General features: G+C 41.4%; 1 protein-coding gene across 2 annotated transcripts in view; it reads right to left on the minus strand.

Annotated features, from left to right (window-relative positions):
- Nucleotides 1-14,441, minus strand: part of LOC126298850 (rab11 family-interacting protein 1) — a 121,235-nt gene extending 106,794 nt beyond the window's left edge. For both annotated transcript variants that reach the window (XM_049990360.1, XM_049990359.1), the window contains exons 1-2: nt 14,281-14,441; nt 6,605-6,643 (exon numbers count right to left, since the gene is read on the minus strand). In XM_049990360.1, coding sequence (XP_049846317.1) covers nt 6,605-6,643; nt 14,281-14,311 — 70 coding nt within the window. In that variant the 5' untranslated portion in view covers nt 14,312-14,441. The remainder of the gene's footprint in view (nt 1-6,604; nt 6,644-14,280) is intronic.
- Nucleotides 14,442-18,844: the final 4,403 nt, after the last annotated feature.

Genomic DNA, 18,844 nt, shown 5'->3' on the forward strand with positions numbered 1-18,844 from the left:
TAAAGTAATGCCTATGCGTTACTTTCCGGTTCAAAACACAAATGAAAACTCCAGCACTGAGGTATACCCTGAAACCTCTGAAGAGTGTTCAACAACAATTGTTTCTGCTGGGAGTGAAGTGCATTTATTAGTTCACAGTCCAAGAGAGGAAAAACTAAGGAGTAAAATAAAACTGCTGCAAAGAAAGAACTGATATTTACAAAACAAAGCAGCTTCACTGTCACCCGAAGCTCAAGGCACTGGCAGTTCACTGTATGTAAATGCAAATAGTAATTAATTTAAAAGCTCGAGCGATAAGTTTTTAACTAAAGATTTATCACAATTTGTTTCATTAGCATTTCTTTTCGTAAAAGTATTCATTTACTCAGTTAGCTTATTTCTGTTCTGTAAGAATGTCTATTTTGAACCATAGTAGTAAGCAGCTATCATTTCGCGTTTACTTGGTTTCAATATGGCTTCATGTAAATCAAAGGAGTCACCCTCAACTTTCCTTTCCATCTACTCTCTAATCTGTGCCCCAGATGTGGACACGGAGTTTCTGGAGTATCACAGCATCGCACCACTGCACAGCTGGGACCTTCACGTTTACCCCGCAGTCACAGTTTTTAGGTTTCAAATTCAGTGCGCTGTGCATTTCATTTCTGACTCCACCCTATTCCAAGCATTGGATCACCTCTGCCTTGAGTTCTGACTCCAACTCGTTCCAGGCACTGGATGACCTATGCCATGAGTTAAGGTCTTTTGTTTCTGATGGGATTGGGTGCTGCCAAAGATTCCAAGGCCCACATAACCCTGAAGTTGACTGCCATTGCAAGTTCTGTCATGTTCAGCCTATTCTATTTGCCCTGTAGCAAGGTTTCAAGGAAGAACTGGACAGGTTGCATGGCCAGGGCATCATTGAACCCATTCCTTCCAGCCAGTGGGCTATGCCTCTGGTTGTTATCCAAACGCCTATGAGAGGATTTTGTTTGTGGGGAGATTTTAAATCTGCTGTTGATGCACAATCAGTTTTCCTGACCTGCAGAAATACTTGTGAAACTGCCTGGTGGTGAGTGTTTTTCAAAGACTGACTCGGTGGAGGCATACCTGCAGTGTCAGCTAAATTCTTCCTCTCCACAGATCGCAGTTACCAACACTCCCTTTGGGTTGGACTGTTATAAGCACCTGCCATTCAGCATCATGAGTGCTCCCACCATTTTCCAAGGATTTTTAGAATACTTAATGCAAGGCATTGCTATCTGTGCAAACTATCTTTTTGACATTATTGTTATGGTTTCCTTACAGCTGGACCATATCGCTAACCTATGGATTCTGTTCATTAAATTGCAAGAGGTGGGCCTACACTACAATCAAATTAAAGGTTTCTCAGATAGAAATCGAATATTTGGGCCACCTCCTTTCGAAGGATGGCATCAAACCTACAACTTGCCAAGTAGCAGCAATCAATAACCTACCTAAACAGCAGAACCTGAAAGAACTCCAATTGTTTATGTGCAAAGCCAGTTATTATTTGAAACTTCTACCTATCAAAGTGGACATCATTCATCTGTTGCACAAGTTTTGTAAAGGAGGGTGCTCCTTTTGTTTGGTCTGTAGACTGCGACAGTATTTGCCCACATAAAATCACTGCTAAAGACATGCCCTGCCTCATTAACTTGACATTGGGCAAACTGCTTGTGCTTGCAACAGATGCTTCCCAACATGGTGTTTGGGCAGTTCGGAGGAATGCTGGAACTTCCAAATAGCCTATCACATTTGCCCCCAAAACACTGACAGCCACTCAGTGCGAATATTTACATATAGAAAAGAAAGGCTCAGCCTTTATGTACACAGTCCAGAAGTCGCCACTTGTGGCATCCTTTGGCTCTCGTTCGCAACTTCTGAGCAGGACTGCAGAAGGATTCCAGCACTGAGCTTTGTTTCTGAGTGAGTATCACTATGAGATTCATTATACATCTGCGGCATAGCATGCTAATGCATACCTGTTGTTACACTTGAAGGGACCCAACCCAGCTTTTGATGAAAGCCAAAGTTCTTGCCCCCCCCCCCCCCCCCCCCCAGATTGATTATCACTTCCAGCACATGGTGGTTAGACAGGCTGTAAAGGTCCATCACAAAGTACAGGCCACTTGGAAAGATCCCATACTCCAACAGATGGTTGATCTTTTGCACTGATTCAAGTGACCCCTGGCTCATCGTCCCTCTGGTCCTGTGGGTTTGTATCCTCCTCCTCTTACACTGTGGCCACTGGGGTATGAACTGCATGAAGGTCTTTCATGGCATTTTGTCTACTAGCCTGACATTGTTTTGACGATTGAGAAGAATGTCCACATGCCAAACAGCAGGTGGCCAACACACAGTCAGCCATGAGCCATGGGACTCCTTCCACCTGGACTTTACGGCCCATTTCTGTAATTCTGTGTGGTTGGTGATGGCTGACACACTGTCCTATTACTCACATGTCCTCTATATGCGCTGTGTCACCACAGAAGCTACTGTTTAGGCTCTCAACAAGGTCTTTGGGATTTACGGGCTGTTCGAGATGACTGTCTACAATAATGATCCACAGTTCATACCTACATCTATATGATTACTCTGCTATTCACAATAAAATGCCTGGCACAAAGTTCAATGAATCACCTTCAAGCTGTCCCTCTACCATTCCACTCTCGAATGGCATGCAAGAAAAATGAGCACTTAAATTTTGCTGTGTGAGCCCTAATTTCTCTAATTTTATCATGATGATCATTTCTCCCTATATAGGTGGGTGCTAACAGAATGTTTTTGCAATTAGAGGAGAAAACTGGTGATTGAAATTTCATGAGAAGATCCTGTCACAACGAAAACAGCATTTGTTTTAATGATTGCCACTCCACATCATGTATCATGTCTGTGGTACTATCTCCCCTACTTCGCAATAATACAAAACAAGCTGCCCACCTTTGTACTTTTTCGATGTCATCCGTCAGTCCCATCTGATGCAGATCCCACACTGCACAGCAATAATCCAGAATAAGGTGGACAAGCGTGTTGTAAGCAGTCTCTTTAGTAGACCTGTTGCACCTTCTAAGTGTTCTACCAATGAATCACAGTCTTTGGTTGGCTCTACCAACAACACTATCTATGTGATCGTTCCAACTTAGGGTATTTGTAGTTGTAATCCCTAAGTATTTAGTTGAATTTACAGCCTTTATATTTGTGTGACTTATTGCATAATCGAAATCTAGCAGATTTCTTTTAGTGCTCATGTGAATAACTTCATACTTTTCTTTATTCAGTGTCAACTGCAACTTTTCACACCATACAGATATCTTATCTAAATCATTTTGCAATTCGTTTTGGTCGTCTGATGACTTTAGAAGATGGTAAATAACAGCAGCATCTGCAAAAATCTAAGACTGCTACTGAGACTGTCTCCTATGTCCTTAATATAGATCAGAAACAATAGAGGGCCTATAACACTTCCTTGGGGAACATTGGATATTATTTCTGTCTTACTCGATGACTTTCCATCTATTACTATGAACTGTGACCTCTCTAATAGGAAATCACGAATCTAGTCGCACAACTGAGGCGATATTCCATAGGCACACAGTTTGGTTAGAAGACACTTTTGATGAACAGTGTCGAAAGCCTTCTGGAAATATAAAAATATGGAATCAATATGACATCCCCTGTCGATAGCACTCATGAGTATAAAAAACTAGTTGTGTTTCACAAGAATGATATTTTCTGAATCCATGTTGACTATGTGTCAATAAATCATTTTCTTAGAAGCACTTCATAATGTATGAATACAGTATATGTTCCAAAACCCTGCTGCAAATCGACATTAGTGATACAGGTCTGTAATTCCACAGATTACTCCTACTTTCCTTCTTGGTTATTGGTGTGACTTGAGCAATTTTCCAGTCTTTAGGTACAGATCTTTCTGTGAGCAAGCAGTTGTATATAACTGCTAAATATGGAGCTATTGTATCAGCATACTCTGAGAGGAACCCGACTGGTATGCAATTTGGCCCAGAAGCCTTGCTTTTATTAAATGATTTAAGCTGCTTTGTGACCTCGAGGATATCTATTTCTATGTTTCTCATCTTGGCAGTTGTTCTTGATTGGAATTCAGGAATATTGACTTTGTCTTCTTTGGTGAAGGAGTTTTGGAAAATCGTGTTTAACAACTCTGCTTTAGTGGCACTGTCATCCGTGACTTCACCGTTGTTATCGTGCAGTGAAGGTATTGATTGTGTCTTGCCACTAGTGTGCTTTATGTATGACCAGAATCTATTTTGGGTTTTCTGCCAGATTGAGAGACAGAGTTTCATTGTGAAAATTATTGAAAGCAACTCACATTGAAGTACGCACTATATTTCAAACGTATGCAAAACTCTGCCAATCTTGGGGATTTTGCATTCTTTTTTCACTGCTTCTGCAACAGTGATCTGACCCATTCTGTGTACCATTGGGAATCAGTACCATCACTTATTAATTTATGTGGTATATATCTCTCAATTGCTGTCGATACTATCTCTTTGAAATCATTCCACAACTTTTCTATGCTTACATATCAGATTGGAAGGAGTGCAAACTGTCTCTTACAAAGGTGTTAAGAGCATTTTTATCAGCTTTTTAAATAGATATACTTTGCGTTTCTTTTTGACGGTTGTAGGAGTTACGCTATTCAGCCTAGCAGCTATTGTCTTGTGGTCACTAATCCCTGTATTCGCCACGATACTCAGTATTTGTCCAGGACTATTTGCTGCTAAGAGGTCGAGCATGCTTTTGCAACCATTTACACTTTGAGTGGGCTCATGAACTAATTGTTGAAAATAATTTTCTGAGAAAGCATTCAGTACAATTTCGGATGATGTTTTATGCCTGCTGCCAGCTTTAAACGTATAATTTTTCCAGCATATCAAGTGTAGATTAAAGTCACCACCGATTAAAATTGTATGAGTGGGGTACCTATTTGAAATGCAACTCAAGTTTCCTTTGAACTGTTCAGCAACTATATCTTCTGAGTCAGGGGGTCGGTAAAACAACCCAATTAATAGTTTAGTCCGATTGTCAAGTATAACCTCTACCCATACTATTTTGCAGGAACTATCTACTTCGATTTCACTACAAGGCAAACTACTTCTGACAGCAATAAATACTCCACCGCCAATTGTATTTAATCTACCCTTTCTGAACACTGTTTGATCGTTAGAAAAAATTTCTGCTGAGCTTAATTCCAGCTTTTTATTGGTGTTGTTTCACGATATCTGCTCCCGCTATGTTATTACCCACTTTGTGTAAGCATGAAGCATACAGTACAGTTAAAAAGTGCTGGACTGACTCTCGGAAGACTTAGTGTTGCCTCTGTTTTTCAGTATCTAGGACCACACCACTGCATGGCAGAAGCCAGGTGGAGATACTCTATGGCTGGCAGCTCCTGACTCAGTTGCACCTGCTGTGCCACGGCCTGAATTGTAAATGCGCCCATTACGATACATTCTGGTCACCCATCTGGGCATGTACTTTCGGTTGGGGACCTGGACAGGCACTGGCAATGGTGCACAGTCAGCAAATGTTCACCGTGGATACTGGTGAGGTGTCGCTCTCCCACCATCAGAATCAGTTGTATCCCCAGTGGGGAGCTAAGACACCCCACCTGCAAGCACAGCTCCTGAGGCGCTGCCAATTGAGGAGCTTAATGGCACCAACAACGCCACGAGGATTTGGTCCTTCCACCCGAGCACACGTCAAGCCTTCCCCCCCCCCCCCGCCCCCCCCATCTTATTTATAGCCTCCGTCCCAAATAGTGTGTTTCCCCTGTTACCCATATGCACTGCTATGCTTAGCTCACCATCATACAGGTCCCTCTGGCCATATGCACAACTGGGGCAGCGGCAGCTGACAGCCCAACCCTGCTACAGTGATGCCTCATCAGAGGCTGATGATTCAATGGAGGTGAAGTCATCAATATGCAGCTGCAGCCATGCTGCTAACACACGGTCACGTTGCGGACCATGTGGCCTCTTTGGCCAGATCAGTTTGTAGACAACAGCCCTACCAGTTTGGCTCTCTGCCTTCTTCCATCAACACCTGCGGTGCCACCTCCCTGAGGTGGGGGGGGGGGGGGGGGGGGGGGGGGGAGAAGGATGTGGCAGTGTGCCCACATATGCAGTCACCACAACCACAGAGCTCATTTCTTGTGCCAACAAAGAGAGACCAAAACAAGAGCACATGTTTTGCTTGGCTGCCAGCACCTTTGCTGACCACGTGGAGACAGCCATACATCAGCAGCACAGCTCAGGCTGTCTAGCATAAATAGTGCTTAGTGAAGGTTCTCCTTACCATCTAGAACTGTTCCATGATTTTGCTATAACTAACTTTGCTTATTACTGGACTCTTCCTGGACTGTTCCTTCCTCTGTTTCAATGTTCATGTGCAGGTGTAATTCTGATGCTAAGACAATGCTGCTGTTATGTTATGTGTACTTGGTTGTTGTAATAAAATTGCACATATTACACAATCATCATATATAAAATTATCTGTTTGCAAACACATGCAAAACTGATTGCCTATAGAACTACAAAAAGCTGAATACTGTAACAAGCATTACCATTCCTGCCTTTAGTCAGCAATCCTCTGGCTCTATGGACTGCAAAGAAAAGAAAAGAAGAAATTATTAGATTGAACATCCCACTGTACAGTGTAATTGATGACACAGAACAGTACAAAGCACATGACACTTCTATTTGCAATGAATAGTATGGTTATAATTAAACTTCACTACTTACAGGCGTTAGTAGGACAATGAAACTTTGTGAAAACATTTATAAGCACATGCACAAGAGAAATAATGAATAAATCATTGAAAGAAAGAAATTTTTATTTCCACATGAGAGATTAACATTCGTTAACTCTGTACCACGTTTACATTCCTTGTCACGACCATCTGCATCCACGATAGCCTGGAACTGTACTAGAGTTTGCTCTACTACTGCCCATAACAGCTCAGATGAGATAGTGGCTATCTCCCCCACTATCCCTTTCTTCAACCTCTAATGTATGTTAGTGTCTCATTTATAAGCCACGTCCTTCAGGAAACCACGGGGCCAGAAACCATACGGGTTCAAATCTAATGGTGTGGGTGGCCACGCAGTTTGTAATGATGGATCAACGATTCAGTTTTCTCCAAATGTGTTACAGAGTGACCTCACAAGCAATGTGAGGCAGAGCTCCATTATCCATCAAAACAGTTGAGTCCAAAGCATCTCCTCCCATAGAACAGAGACCATATGTTTGCAAAGCAGGTCACAGTAACATGTCCTGCTCATGCTGCATGTCCTTTGTCCTTAAGGTCAGAGTTCCTCAATGAAAAATGGACCAATTATGAACTGTGCCATAAAGCCACACCACTTGGTGATGCGTTCACTATGCAGGGGAACTTAATGCATATTTTTTTTCTGGTCATGATCCCCAAATGCGACAGTGTGGAAACGACTCTCCCGTATCCCCTTCATGTGTTGATTCTCACAAAGGGCTGCACCACTATTCTTGTTGTTCTAAGAAAACAGCTTTATGATTAAAGCCCTGCTCACCTCATCCATATCCGTGTTGACTGTCTGCAATTGTAACTCACATTGTTGTCTGATGCTTGGGTTTCCACCCTACATTGTTGTACATGTACTGGTGCCGAATGGCAAGTCATGCCACTAACACTACTAACAATGCAAATCCTGCAGCACACAGTCTGAATATCATTCCTACAAATTTGGGACTCTCAAATTTTATGTTGTTATTTTGCACTGAATTTTTCTGATACAAGCTTTAAAAGCATCTCAACAAAAAACTGACACCGAACTGCAAATGGCTAAAAGCTGAAATTGTCCATTAGTGGTTACGCACCTTTTCAAAAAATTCTGGCTGTGGAAATTAACCTAACTTAATTCAGCAGATTATGTTCTTGAAGTCGCACCAGATAATCTAACATTTCTGAAAACAAGACCAGCCCGAATGAATCCAAACCAAGAGGATTTATAGAAACATGTGCCTGCAAATAAGTGTTTCAGAACGCAGAGGTTTACCTGCGGGGTCCTGTCGTAAGTGTGTAATGCCTAATGCCTCACAATTACATACTATTCCTATGTACACTTAATCCATAGGCACAGTATCATCTTTTGCAAGTCAAATGCACTAAAAATGGACAGTATTCAAACTACAGAAAAGGACTAAACTAAAGACAAAAGTTGGGTTCATTATAAAAAAAAAGCTGTTTGAGGAACTGAGGATTCTAACTGCACCATCTGTTTACATCTCCTAATCCATTATGCACATTACTAACAACTCAAGTAATTATTACTATTGATGATCAAGGGAAAGAGAGGATGCATTGAAAGAATTAAGCTACAAATTAAAGGCAGTATTTTCTACCAGGGACCCAAACTCCACAACAGACTGAAACTTGCTGGTAGATTAAAACACTCTGCTGGACTGGGACTCAAACCTGGGATTTCTTCCTTTCACAGGCAAGTGACCTACTATTGAGCTGTCCAAGCACCAGCCATGATCTGACAACAGACTGCCCATGGAAATAAGAGAGATAACTAAAATCAACATGTTTAAATAGACGGTGAAAGCTATTAACTAGTGCACACTATACACTGAGGAATTGTGATCCAGTTTTTCATATAGGGGAAGGAGAATATGAGACAGTGAAGTCTTCAGTCCCTTGTTCATGAGGTAGGCCATCTGGAGCTAGTAATATCAGCCAGAAACCTGATAGAATTGTGACAGTATATGTGTAATGAACATCAGTAGAACTGAACATAATTAAAAAAGGTGAGAGATACAATCAGGTTCGTAGGTGGGTGGGCACAGTTACGCTCAGCATGCAGCAGGAGTTGTTCCTACCACAACTGTCCCATCCCCAATCTGAAATATTCAAAGCGTTCATGATGGGAATAGAACCCACTCTCCTCATGCAAGCATAAAAATATGTTGAACTGTTCCTTTGTGTCACTTAGCAGCAAGGAGAAGAAAGGTCTTTCATTCATCAATGCTTTTATATGAATGGACAACCCTGAAAAAGTAAAACTGGATAGAGCAGCAAAAGAGAATACCCGTAAATAACAGTAATTATAAACAAAGTAAAAGGTGGACGATCTGAATGGCTGGGAGAGGAGGAGGGATCCCCAGGTCCAGCATGCTGTGAGAAGCATCCCATTACCAAATTCCTCCTACTCCACTCCACCCCGAAAGCAGTTTAAAACTTCAGATCTGAGAATAAAATCTCTGCTTCATTGGAAACAAAGAACCAGTTTAATTGTATGCATGCCATATGCCAAAGTTCTATGCAAAAAATCTGGAAGACCATTCTTGGCACAGAGGCAGAAGAAGGGAGCATTCCATTATCCTCGTTTTGCTTTTGTCGATGTTCATCTTATATCCTCCTTTCAAAACACTGCCCATTCTGTTCAACTGCTCTTCCAAGTCCTTTGCTGTCTCTGACAGAATTACAATGTCATCGGCGAACCTCAAAGTTTTTATTTCTTCTCTATGGATTTTAATACTTACTCCGAATTTTTCTTTTGTTTCCTTTACTGCTTGCTCAATATACATATTGAATAACATCGGGGATAGGTTAAAACCCTGTCTCACTCCCTTCCCAACCACTGCTTCCCTTTCATGCCCCTCGACTCTTATAACTGCCATCTGGTTTCTGTACAAATTGTAAATAGCCTTTCGCTCCCTGTATTTTACTCTTGCCACCTTCAGAATTTGAAAGAGAGTATTACAGTCAACATTGTAAAAGCTTTCTCTAAGTCTACAGATGCTAGAAATGTAGGTTTGCCTTTCCTAAATCTTTCTTCTAAGATAAGTGGTCGTAGGGTCAGTATTGCCTCACGTGTTCTAACATTTCTACAGAATCCAAACTGATCTTCCCCGAGGTTGGCTTCTACCAGTTTTTCCATTCATTTGTAAAGAATTTACGTTATTGTTTTGCAGCTGTGACTTATTAAACTGATAGTTCGGTAATTGACACATCAGTCAACACCTGCTTTCTTTGGGATTGGAATTATTATAATCTTCTTGAAGTCTGAGGGTATTTTGCCTGTCTCATACATCTTGCTCACCAGATGGTAGGGTTTTGTCAGGACTGGCTCTCAGAAGACTATCAGTAGTTCTAATGGAATGTTATCTACTCCCGGGGCCTTGTCTTGACTGAGGTCAACGTACAGGCAATAATCTGTTCACAACATAAAACTTTTTCACAGCTGATGTAATCAGTATGGAGGATGTGAATACTGAAGACCCAGCAACTGAGAAGAAGATTTAGTTTTCAGAAACATTTCATGAATATGACAATAAAGGAAGCTTGCTTCCTTTCGATTTAAACATGGGCATCTACATACTGAAACTGAGTTTCTCAACTTACATCCAATATATACATACATTCCTCCCCGTCCAACAACAATGTTCCTACCCTCAGACCACACAGAAGCATCCCCCTTGTCACCCAATATTATCCTGGCCTCGAATATATCAATAAATTACTCCAACAGGGATATGACTTTCTCAAGTAAACCCCTGAAATGAGATCATCCCTTGACAAAATTCTCCCCACATCACCCAGAGTTGCCTTTCGTCGCCCCCCTAACCTCCGTAACATCTTTGTTAAACCCTCCAATATTCCCAGACTACATTATCTACCCAGCGGTTCCTACCCCTGTAACCGACCCCGCTGCAAAACCTGCCCCATGCACCCCCCAAAACCACCTACTCCAACCCCGCTACTGGTAAAACATACACAAGTCAAGGCAGGGCCACGTGTGAAACTACACGTCATTTATCAGCTGACATGCCTGCACTGCACAGCCTTTTACATTGGTATGACAACAACTAAACTGGCTGAGCGCATGAACGGACACAGACGAACTGTCTGCCTAGGAGATGTCCAATACCCAGTAGCAGAGCATGTCCTCCAGCATAATTCTAGGGACATAGGAACCTGCTACACCGTATGTGCCATTTGGCTTCTCCCACCCAACACCAGTTCCTCTGAACTGCGGAGATGGGAACTTGCACTACAACACATCCTTTCATCCCGCCATCACCCTGGACTGAACCTACGTTAAACAACCTCACTCCCATTAACTCTTCAGTTTTCTCCTCTTTCCCTTTCCTCTTTAGCCATTCATGCATCTTTTCAACCTACATCTTTATACTATATACCTCTTTACTTCTGTATGCATCCACTTTGGTTTGAAGCTGACACAGTGCTTACAGTAGAATATCTTTGGCGTCCCTCTGACAACCATTTTGCTACCCTCCCTGTTTTCCTTTCCCTGTTGCTGCATAACCTGGGTTGTGAGTAACTAAATCCACTTTCCCTTCTTCCCTTTCTTTCCCCTCTCTCCTCCCTGATGAAGGAACATTTATTCCAAAAGCTAGGAATGTAAATTTTCGTTTTTTTTTATCTATCGGCTGTACTGAGCTGAGGTAAGTACTGGCCAGCCCCTCTATCTCTTTGTTAGTATTTGTTTCACATCTTTATATGAGATTTTCCATTAATTATTTAGATCACCAATATACACTCTCTCATCTATGCACTTTCTGAGATAACTGATGAAGGCCTGCAGACACATTCCTCAAAGAAGTTGCAGGATTAGAACCAGCTCTCAAAGAGGTCATGCCAAGAATATTAATTTGGTGGAGTTTCAGATTGCAAGAAAGATAACAGACAAATACAGGGATGCTGCAATTCCACGGGGCTCATTGTAGGTGTTCAAAGTTGATGAGAAGGATGTATCCTACATCAAGCTTGAATAAGTTCTTGCTATTGTTCGAAGTGTGGGCACCAAGCACATTAGAAACACAAATTTTCCAGAAATTTAGACTTTTTCAAATTTCAGCGAGTAGTAATCTGCATTTGATAGCTTTTTTGATGGTGGATTTATTAAATCAAATAAACAGGTACTCAGACTTTAAAGTAATACTGTTCAGAAATTTATCTTACTCACAGGTAACAACACACTACAACGTTATTTAAAAGAGGAAGTGGTCTTAAATCTTTAACTGCCAATTCATCTACATATTAGTGCACCAAATTAATTTTCACTTATGAAAACAGATTCTAGTTCACACTGTCCCACCTGTGACAATTCCTATCCGCTCGTGACAGTCATTGATTGTAATTTTTATAAGTAGCCCAAATATTAATAGTCTTACATTCATTGATATTGTTGTAATTATGTGAATTCAATGCCTTCCAAAGAAAATATAGACACATTTCAAAGAGTTTCTGTGAAATGCTGCTGGGCATTCAATGCTATGCCCATCTGGGCATTCAATGCTATGCCCATTTGCTGTCCCATAGTGTCAAGGTTTTAAAGAGGATTAACAGCTCATATCGCAAAGTTGTGATATTCAGTTTTAATGAGAAGGTAAAGCAACTATGCACATGATCAACAACACATTATTAATTTATTTCTATTTCTCTTTTTTTGTTATATTAGCTTTTGAGTTTTGAAAAACACAATGCAACTGTTCTACCAATGACGATGGAACCACCTGTTCCCGTTTCCAGCTGATCTAAGTTTATTTTTATCTTATCCCAACAATTATAGTGATGTTGTTCTACTTCACATCAAACTGGCAACCTACTACCATTCCACATATTCTTGTAGCACAACAGACATTCTCACCCTTGCTGAACTTGGATGTTTCACTATTTCTGGCTGTATGGGTACAGCCTTAGGCCTTGTTTCCCTATTCTGAGTTATATCAGACTGTTGTGAGATCTCATTTTGCTGTGGAGACAGGCATGAAATCACTAACACGAGTTGGCTCTATCTGAAGACAGAAGAATAGACCATGATGAGTGATGTAATATCTTCAGAACAATGTAAGACAAATAGTGGCTTGAAAGACATATAAAGTAATTAAGTATTTCTCATCCACAACAATGAATTAAGGTCACAGCCAGCCATTCAGGCAAAATGGGCCTCTCAATGCCTGATGTCTTCATAATGTGGCATGTAAAGGTAAATGCACATGAACAGAAAGAGAAGAGGACAATGACACTACTATTTTTGCATCTATATCAGTTTTCGGAATGTGGGTTGCGGTGACACACTGATCCTATCTTGAGATCTAGGTTATGTCAGAAGGTGATTGGTCTTGTTTATCCACTCCTAAAACCTGAAGTGTGATGATGAAGTACTTCAACACAACACAAAGGCTTCATATTAACACACAGTGTCATTGCTAGATCAGTGGAGAAATTGCTGCGCTGACGACCTCGCCGTTTAGCGCCCTAAATCACAACACTAAATGGAAATCTGTCAGTAGAAACAGTGTGGTACACTTGATTTTTTGGGTGCTTATTAAAAATTATAGGATTAAAAAGTCGAGAACACGCGAAATGATGTAAAACTTGTTAATATGATCATTTAGACTTTTCTAAGCCATCATAGCAAATACTGTAATGATTCTCTGACTCTCACATCTGATTACACACATTTCTCGTAAAAAGCGAACTAGTGTACCCCTCTCCAATAACTTCACTACCAGCAGTTCCAGAAAGAATGGCAAAAAACGTACATAAAGCAAAAAAGAATCTCATTTTCTCAATAATGTCTAGCAAATTTGGAAATAAATTAACTGCAGTTTCTTTTTCCACGACTGACTTTGTTAAGCAAGTAGTAATATTTTTGACAACAGTTTCATAACAAAAACACTTAAGTCTCGTTGCAGTATATGACAAAGATAACAAACGCAATCAGCTATACTATGGATACTTTTATGCAAAGTGAAAACACATAGTGAAAAACAAAAGTTATCTGGCAACATTTGTTTCACATACTAATTTCCATAACACAAGTCATACACGATATTGCAATGAAACACGCGTAACAGAAGTAATAACTATCGATGTCCCCAATGTAGATCTACATAATTCTTAGTAAGCGTCTGTAATTATATATCCATAATTAATGCTTTCACAGCTTCCAAATACATAATGAACCAGCAAACCTACCCAACCCAAATACATAGGTTCCGTATATACGTTCTAAAGTTGAATATCAGTACACGATACAATTACGTTTTTATAGGACATTCCAAACTTGTAATGCATGCCATCGCAAGTACATTACAGACACAACAAAACATTGCTGACGGTTACGGAATCCCAAAGGTTCATACCGTAGCATTACAAACGACAACGGAAATTTATGCATCCAAACATTAAGAAATATACACACTTCCGTAAATCAAACATAACAGACGCACCTGTAACTAAAACGTGAGTTGGACTCCACATTTTGTATTATTTATTGCCAAACTACAACACCACCTGATACTATAAACAACGCATCACCCGATGTACTGTTATCTCTACCAATTGCTCACATTATACGTCAAAACACTAAAGTGACACAATTGTCAAAGATAACACACAACTGACAGTCGGCAAACTTATCGATAGTACATCTGTGGTCGAATGATATCCTCACATGGGAAACTCCCCATGGCACAGCCCTCAGATTTACTGGTAAGATGGCCCAGTAGACAGCCCGCCAAGAACTGAACACAGATCAAGCACGAAACCAGGAAGAAGGTATACTGAACTTTAAAAAAAAGCAAAATGGAAACAGTGAATAGTTCATGAACAAGAAGTGCCATAAAGTAGCAGGCGTTGTGGGTAAGTGGTCTCAGGGTTGGAGCACCATGCGGGCGAGCCGTAGCCAAAACGCCTGCGTTCCACTGTTTTTTTTTCCTTCGCAACATAATGAACTGTCCGTCCAGTCATTGAAATATTTGTTCTCTTTCTGCATTCTTGGCAGTTGTCATACTATACATTGTTTATACAATATGAGTCATGCGGTAAGAATACGTTACCACCGCAAGTAAATGTAACAAATAGTGCAAGCAGATGAGATACAACATAGAGGTCTCATAGAAATGAAAACAACAAATAAGTGGGTGTGAACTATGTTACAACAAGGGAATTCAAGGGTCAAGATTTCCAACATGGAACGTAATTCCAAAAACGTTAAAAACATATGTTTTGACAGAGAAACTGTGTAATTGTGAAAATGTTGTGCTCATTTCTTGCAGCTTATGTGACAAACTACCATGTGGTTATAATTAAACTTTCCCTATTTAAAATGTTATAACATGGAAACTAATCACCGCATGAGGACCAAACTTGGTATCATTTATGTCAAGGACATGGGGAAGAGAAATAATGCAGAATCAATTAAACTGAAACACTTTTAATATGCTGCTAGCAATCAGCAATACCATTACATACTGGTACCATTACTGCTACAAAATTAGCTCAATATTGCGCCATCAGTGTTCAGAAGAGCTTGAAAGCACAGCACAGCAGAACGAAGCATGTCCGTAGGTACGCTGACTACCTCTCTTGATATTCTGCGCTTCAGATCAATACATGTGTAACTGTTCCCCTGGTAAACCCTATCCTTCAGGAAGAACCACAACCAGAAATCACAGGGAGTGAGATCAGGTGATCATGCCGGCCAAGCATTTGGAAATGATTGTCTGATAATTCGATGGTTTCCAAGTGTGTTTCGGAGAAGCGCTTGAACTTCATGACCGATGAGCGGAGGGGCCGCATCTTGTATTAAACCTGTTGAGTTCAATGAATCTCTCTGCTGTAGGGGGGTGGGGGGTACGACATGCTGGAGAAGCATACTGCACCAATGCTGGCCATTCACACTGCACGTCTTTGGTCTTTGAGCGCCAACCTGTTCAAAAGAGAATGAGGCAGTGATGAACGTAGTCGTGAAACCACACCATATGGTGACTTGTTCACCATACAGAGGAACTTCATGCACAGTGACTGGAGGTGGAGATCCCCCACTCGGCAATTCTGCATGTTCACTTAATCCATCAGAGAAAAATGAGCTGCGTTTGTCCATAGGATGGTCAAGGGCCAGCCCTCATCAACTTCAACACTTGTGAGAAAGTGGAGAGTGAAGTCAACACGTCGTTGTGCGTCCTGTGGTGCAAGCTGTTGTACAGCATGGATCTTGTACGAAAACCTTTTGTGAATGGTTCGAAGCACGTTCTGTACAGTGGACCACAGTATGTTCAACTCTTGTGATACAGCACAGGCACTGTCTGACGACAGGGAATTGCAAGCGGCGTTGTCTGCCATAGAACTGGAAGGTCTTTAACGCCACAACTTGTCTCACCCTGGCATCAAATCCACAGTGAAATTCGTGTCAAACAAGGTGGTATGGCTAGATGTTAAGAAAAGCAACTGTATGAGGGCATCCTCCTGCACTTTGTGCCAGATAACAAAAATTTCATGGCATGTGTACCCAACGATTCAGGATTTCCGTCTCCCAATGGCAGTTTTTGCATCCACCCATCTAGATCTCGTTGTATAGATGGTCACCATTACTTACCTGCTACTGTTGATCATTGTATCAGGTGGTCAGAGACTATATCAATTGCAAATATCATGGCTGAATTCATTGCCAAAGCACTAGTGGGCGCTTGGTTCTCTCGTCATAGAATTCATCTTCCAATTACAGTGGACTGTGGCTACTGGTTTGAGAGTTCTCTGTTCGACGAACTCCTTACTCTTTGAGATATCCATCACAGTCATACCACACCCTTCACCCTACCAGTAACTGCATGTTGGAGTGCATGCACCACTCCCTGAAATCTATTCTCATGTGCCACACAGCTGCTTGGGGCAATTGATTGACAAGGGCTCTGTTCAGTCTACAGTCAGCCAGCAACAACGGTTTGTCTTGTTCACCAGCTGCATTTTCCTGGTGACTGCATCAGCACTCCCTACAACTCAGCCCTCCTGTGACCACACTGGACTTCTATAAAAACTGGAGTTGCTAATACAAGAACTTCATCTACATAGCCCACAATGCAATGGACAATGTCATCCTTTCCTTTTCAAAGATTTGAAAACCTCAATACATGTTTGGCTGTGTGATGACGATGTATGTCCGCCTCTTACTCCTCCATATTCCGACCCATATGAAGGAATATCGAGTGGAATGAACACCTTCACCATCCATAAAGATAGCGGGCAAGAAACTATGTTCACAGAGTGTTTTAAACCTGTTTTCTTTGATATTCCAACAAACGAGCCTGAAGCGATTCTCCAGCACTGACACCAACATGACAACAACATGCAGTAGCTATGCCACCCATCACTCTACATTTGACAATTACTGCGCTGTGTCTGTTGTCCTTTCCTGTCCCCTCCCTCCCTCATATTTCTCCTGTAATGACTCACATAACCAGACAGATCATATGTAAGTGCCTGGATGTTCTCGGCACAGCAAGTTATTATGCACACAGACAGTGGCAGGACAAGTTGCCCAGCAGGCCAAGATTCCTACCAACATTTCTGAGCTCTCTGTTGGTTGCTCCCTTCTTCCACCATGGATTCATTTTGAAATGGCCCGGCATGGCCTTGCTGCATCGACCTGCTGCTGGCTTATGTTGGTTGCCTTCCCCAAAGTCCTTGGTGAGAGCAGAAAAAGACTGTGGCACAACGTACCATTTGTTCTACCTTTAGGCTCTACAGTTTTTCAAGGGGGGGGGGGGGCGAAGCTACTGTGGCGGCTGTAAGATCTATTGATCGAACTGCATTGTGCACTTTGGTTCAAAGCATTGATATCTTTATGTCTCTAGTGTCTTTTGTCTTGAGTGTTTGTAATTTGCTTATGCTACTTTTTATCTTCCAAAGTATATTTTCTGAATAAATCACATAAAACATACCATTTCGTCAATCGCAATTAGGATACCACCAAAAGAGGAATCTACATCTGCATCTACATGATTACTCTGCAATTCACATTTAAGTGCTTGGCAGAGAGTTCATCGAACCACAATCATATTATCTCCCTACCATTCCACTCCCGAACAGCGCGCGGGAAAAACGAAGACCTAAACCTTTCTGTTCGAGCTCTGATTTCTCTTATTTTGTTTTGATGATCATTCCTACCTATGTAGGTTGGGCCCAACAAAATATTTTCGCATTCGGAAGAGAAAGTTGGTGACTGAAATTTCGCAAATAAATCTTGCTGCGATGAAAAACGTCTTTGCTTTAATGACTTCCATTCCAACTCACGTATCATATCTGCCACACTCTCTCCCCTATTACGTGATAATACAAAACGAGCTGCCCTTTTTTGCAACCTTTCGATGTCCACCACCAATCCCACCTGGTAAGGATCCCACACCGTGCAGCAATATTCCTACAGAGGACGAACGAGTGTAGTATAAGCTGTCTCTTTAGTGGACTTGTTGCATCTTATAAGTGTCCTGCCAATGAAACGCAACCTTTGGCTCGCTTTCCCCACAATATTATGTACGTGGTCTTTCCAACTGAAGTTGTTCATAATTTTAACACCCAGGTACTTAGTTGAATTGACAGCCTTGAGAATTCTACTATTTATCGAGTAATCGAATTCCAACAGATTTCTTTTGGAACTGATGTGGATCACCTCACACTTTTCGTTATTTAGAGACAACTGCCACCTGCCACACCATACAGCAATCTTTTCTAAATCGCTTTGCAACTGATACTGGTCTTCAGATGATCTTACTAGATGGTAAATTACAGCATCATCTGCGAACAATCTAAGAGAACTGCTCAGATTGTCACCCAGCTCATTTATATAGATCAGGAACAGCAGAGGTCCCAGGACGCTTCCCTGGGGAACACCTTATATTACTTCAGTTTTACTCGATGATTTGCCGTCTATTACTACGAACTGCGACCTTCCTGACAGGAAATCACGAATCCTGTTGCACAACTGAGACGATACCCCATAGGCCCGCAGCTTGATTA

Source organism: Schistocerca gregaria, chromosome X (genome assembly GCF_023897955.1).
Source record: "Schistocerca gregaria isolate iqSchGreg1 chromosome X, iqSchGreg1.2, whole genome shotgun sequence".
In the NCBI taxonomy this organism is placed as follows: Eukaryota; Metazoa; Arthropoda; class Insecta; order Orthoptera; family Acrididae; genus Schistocerca; species Schistocerca gregaria.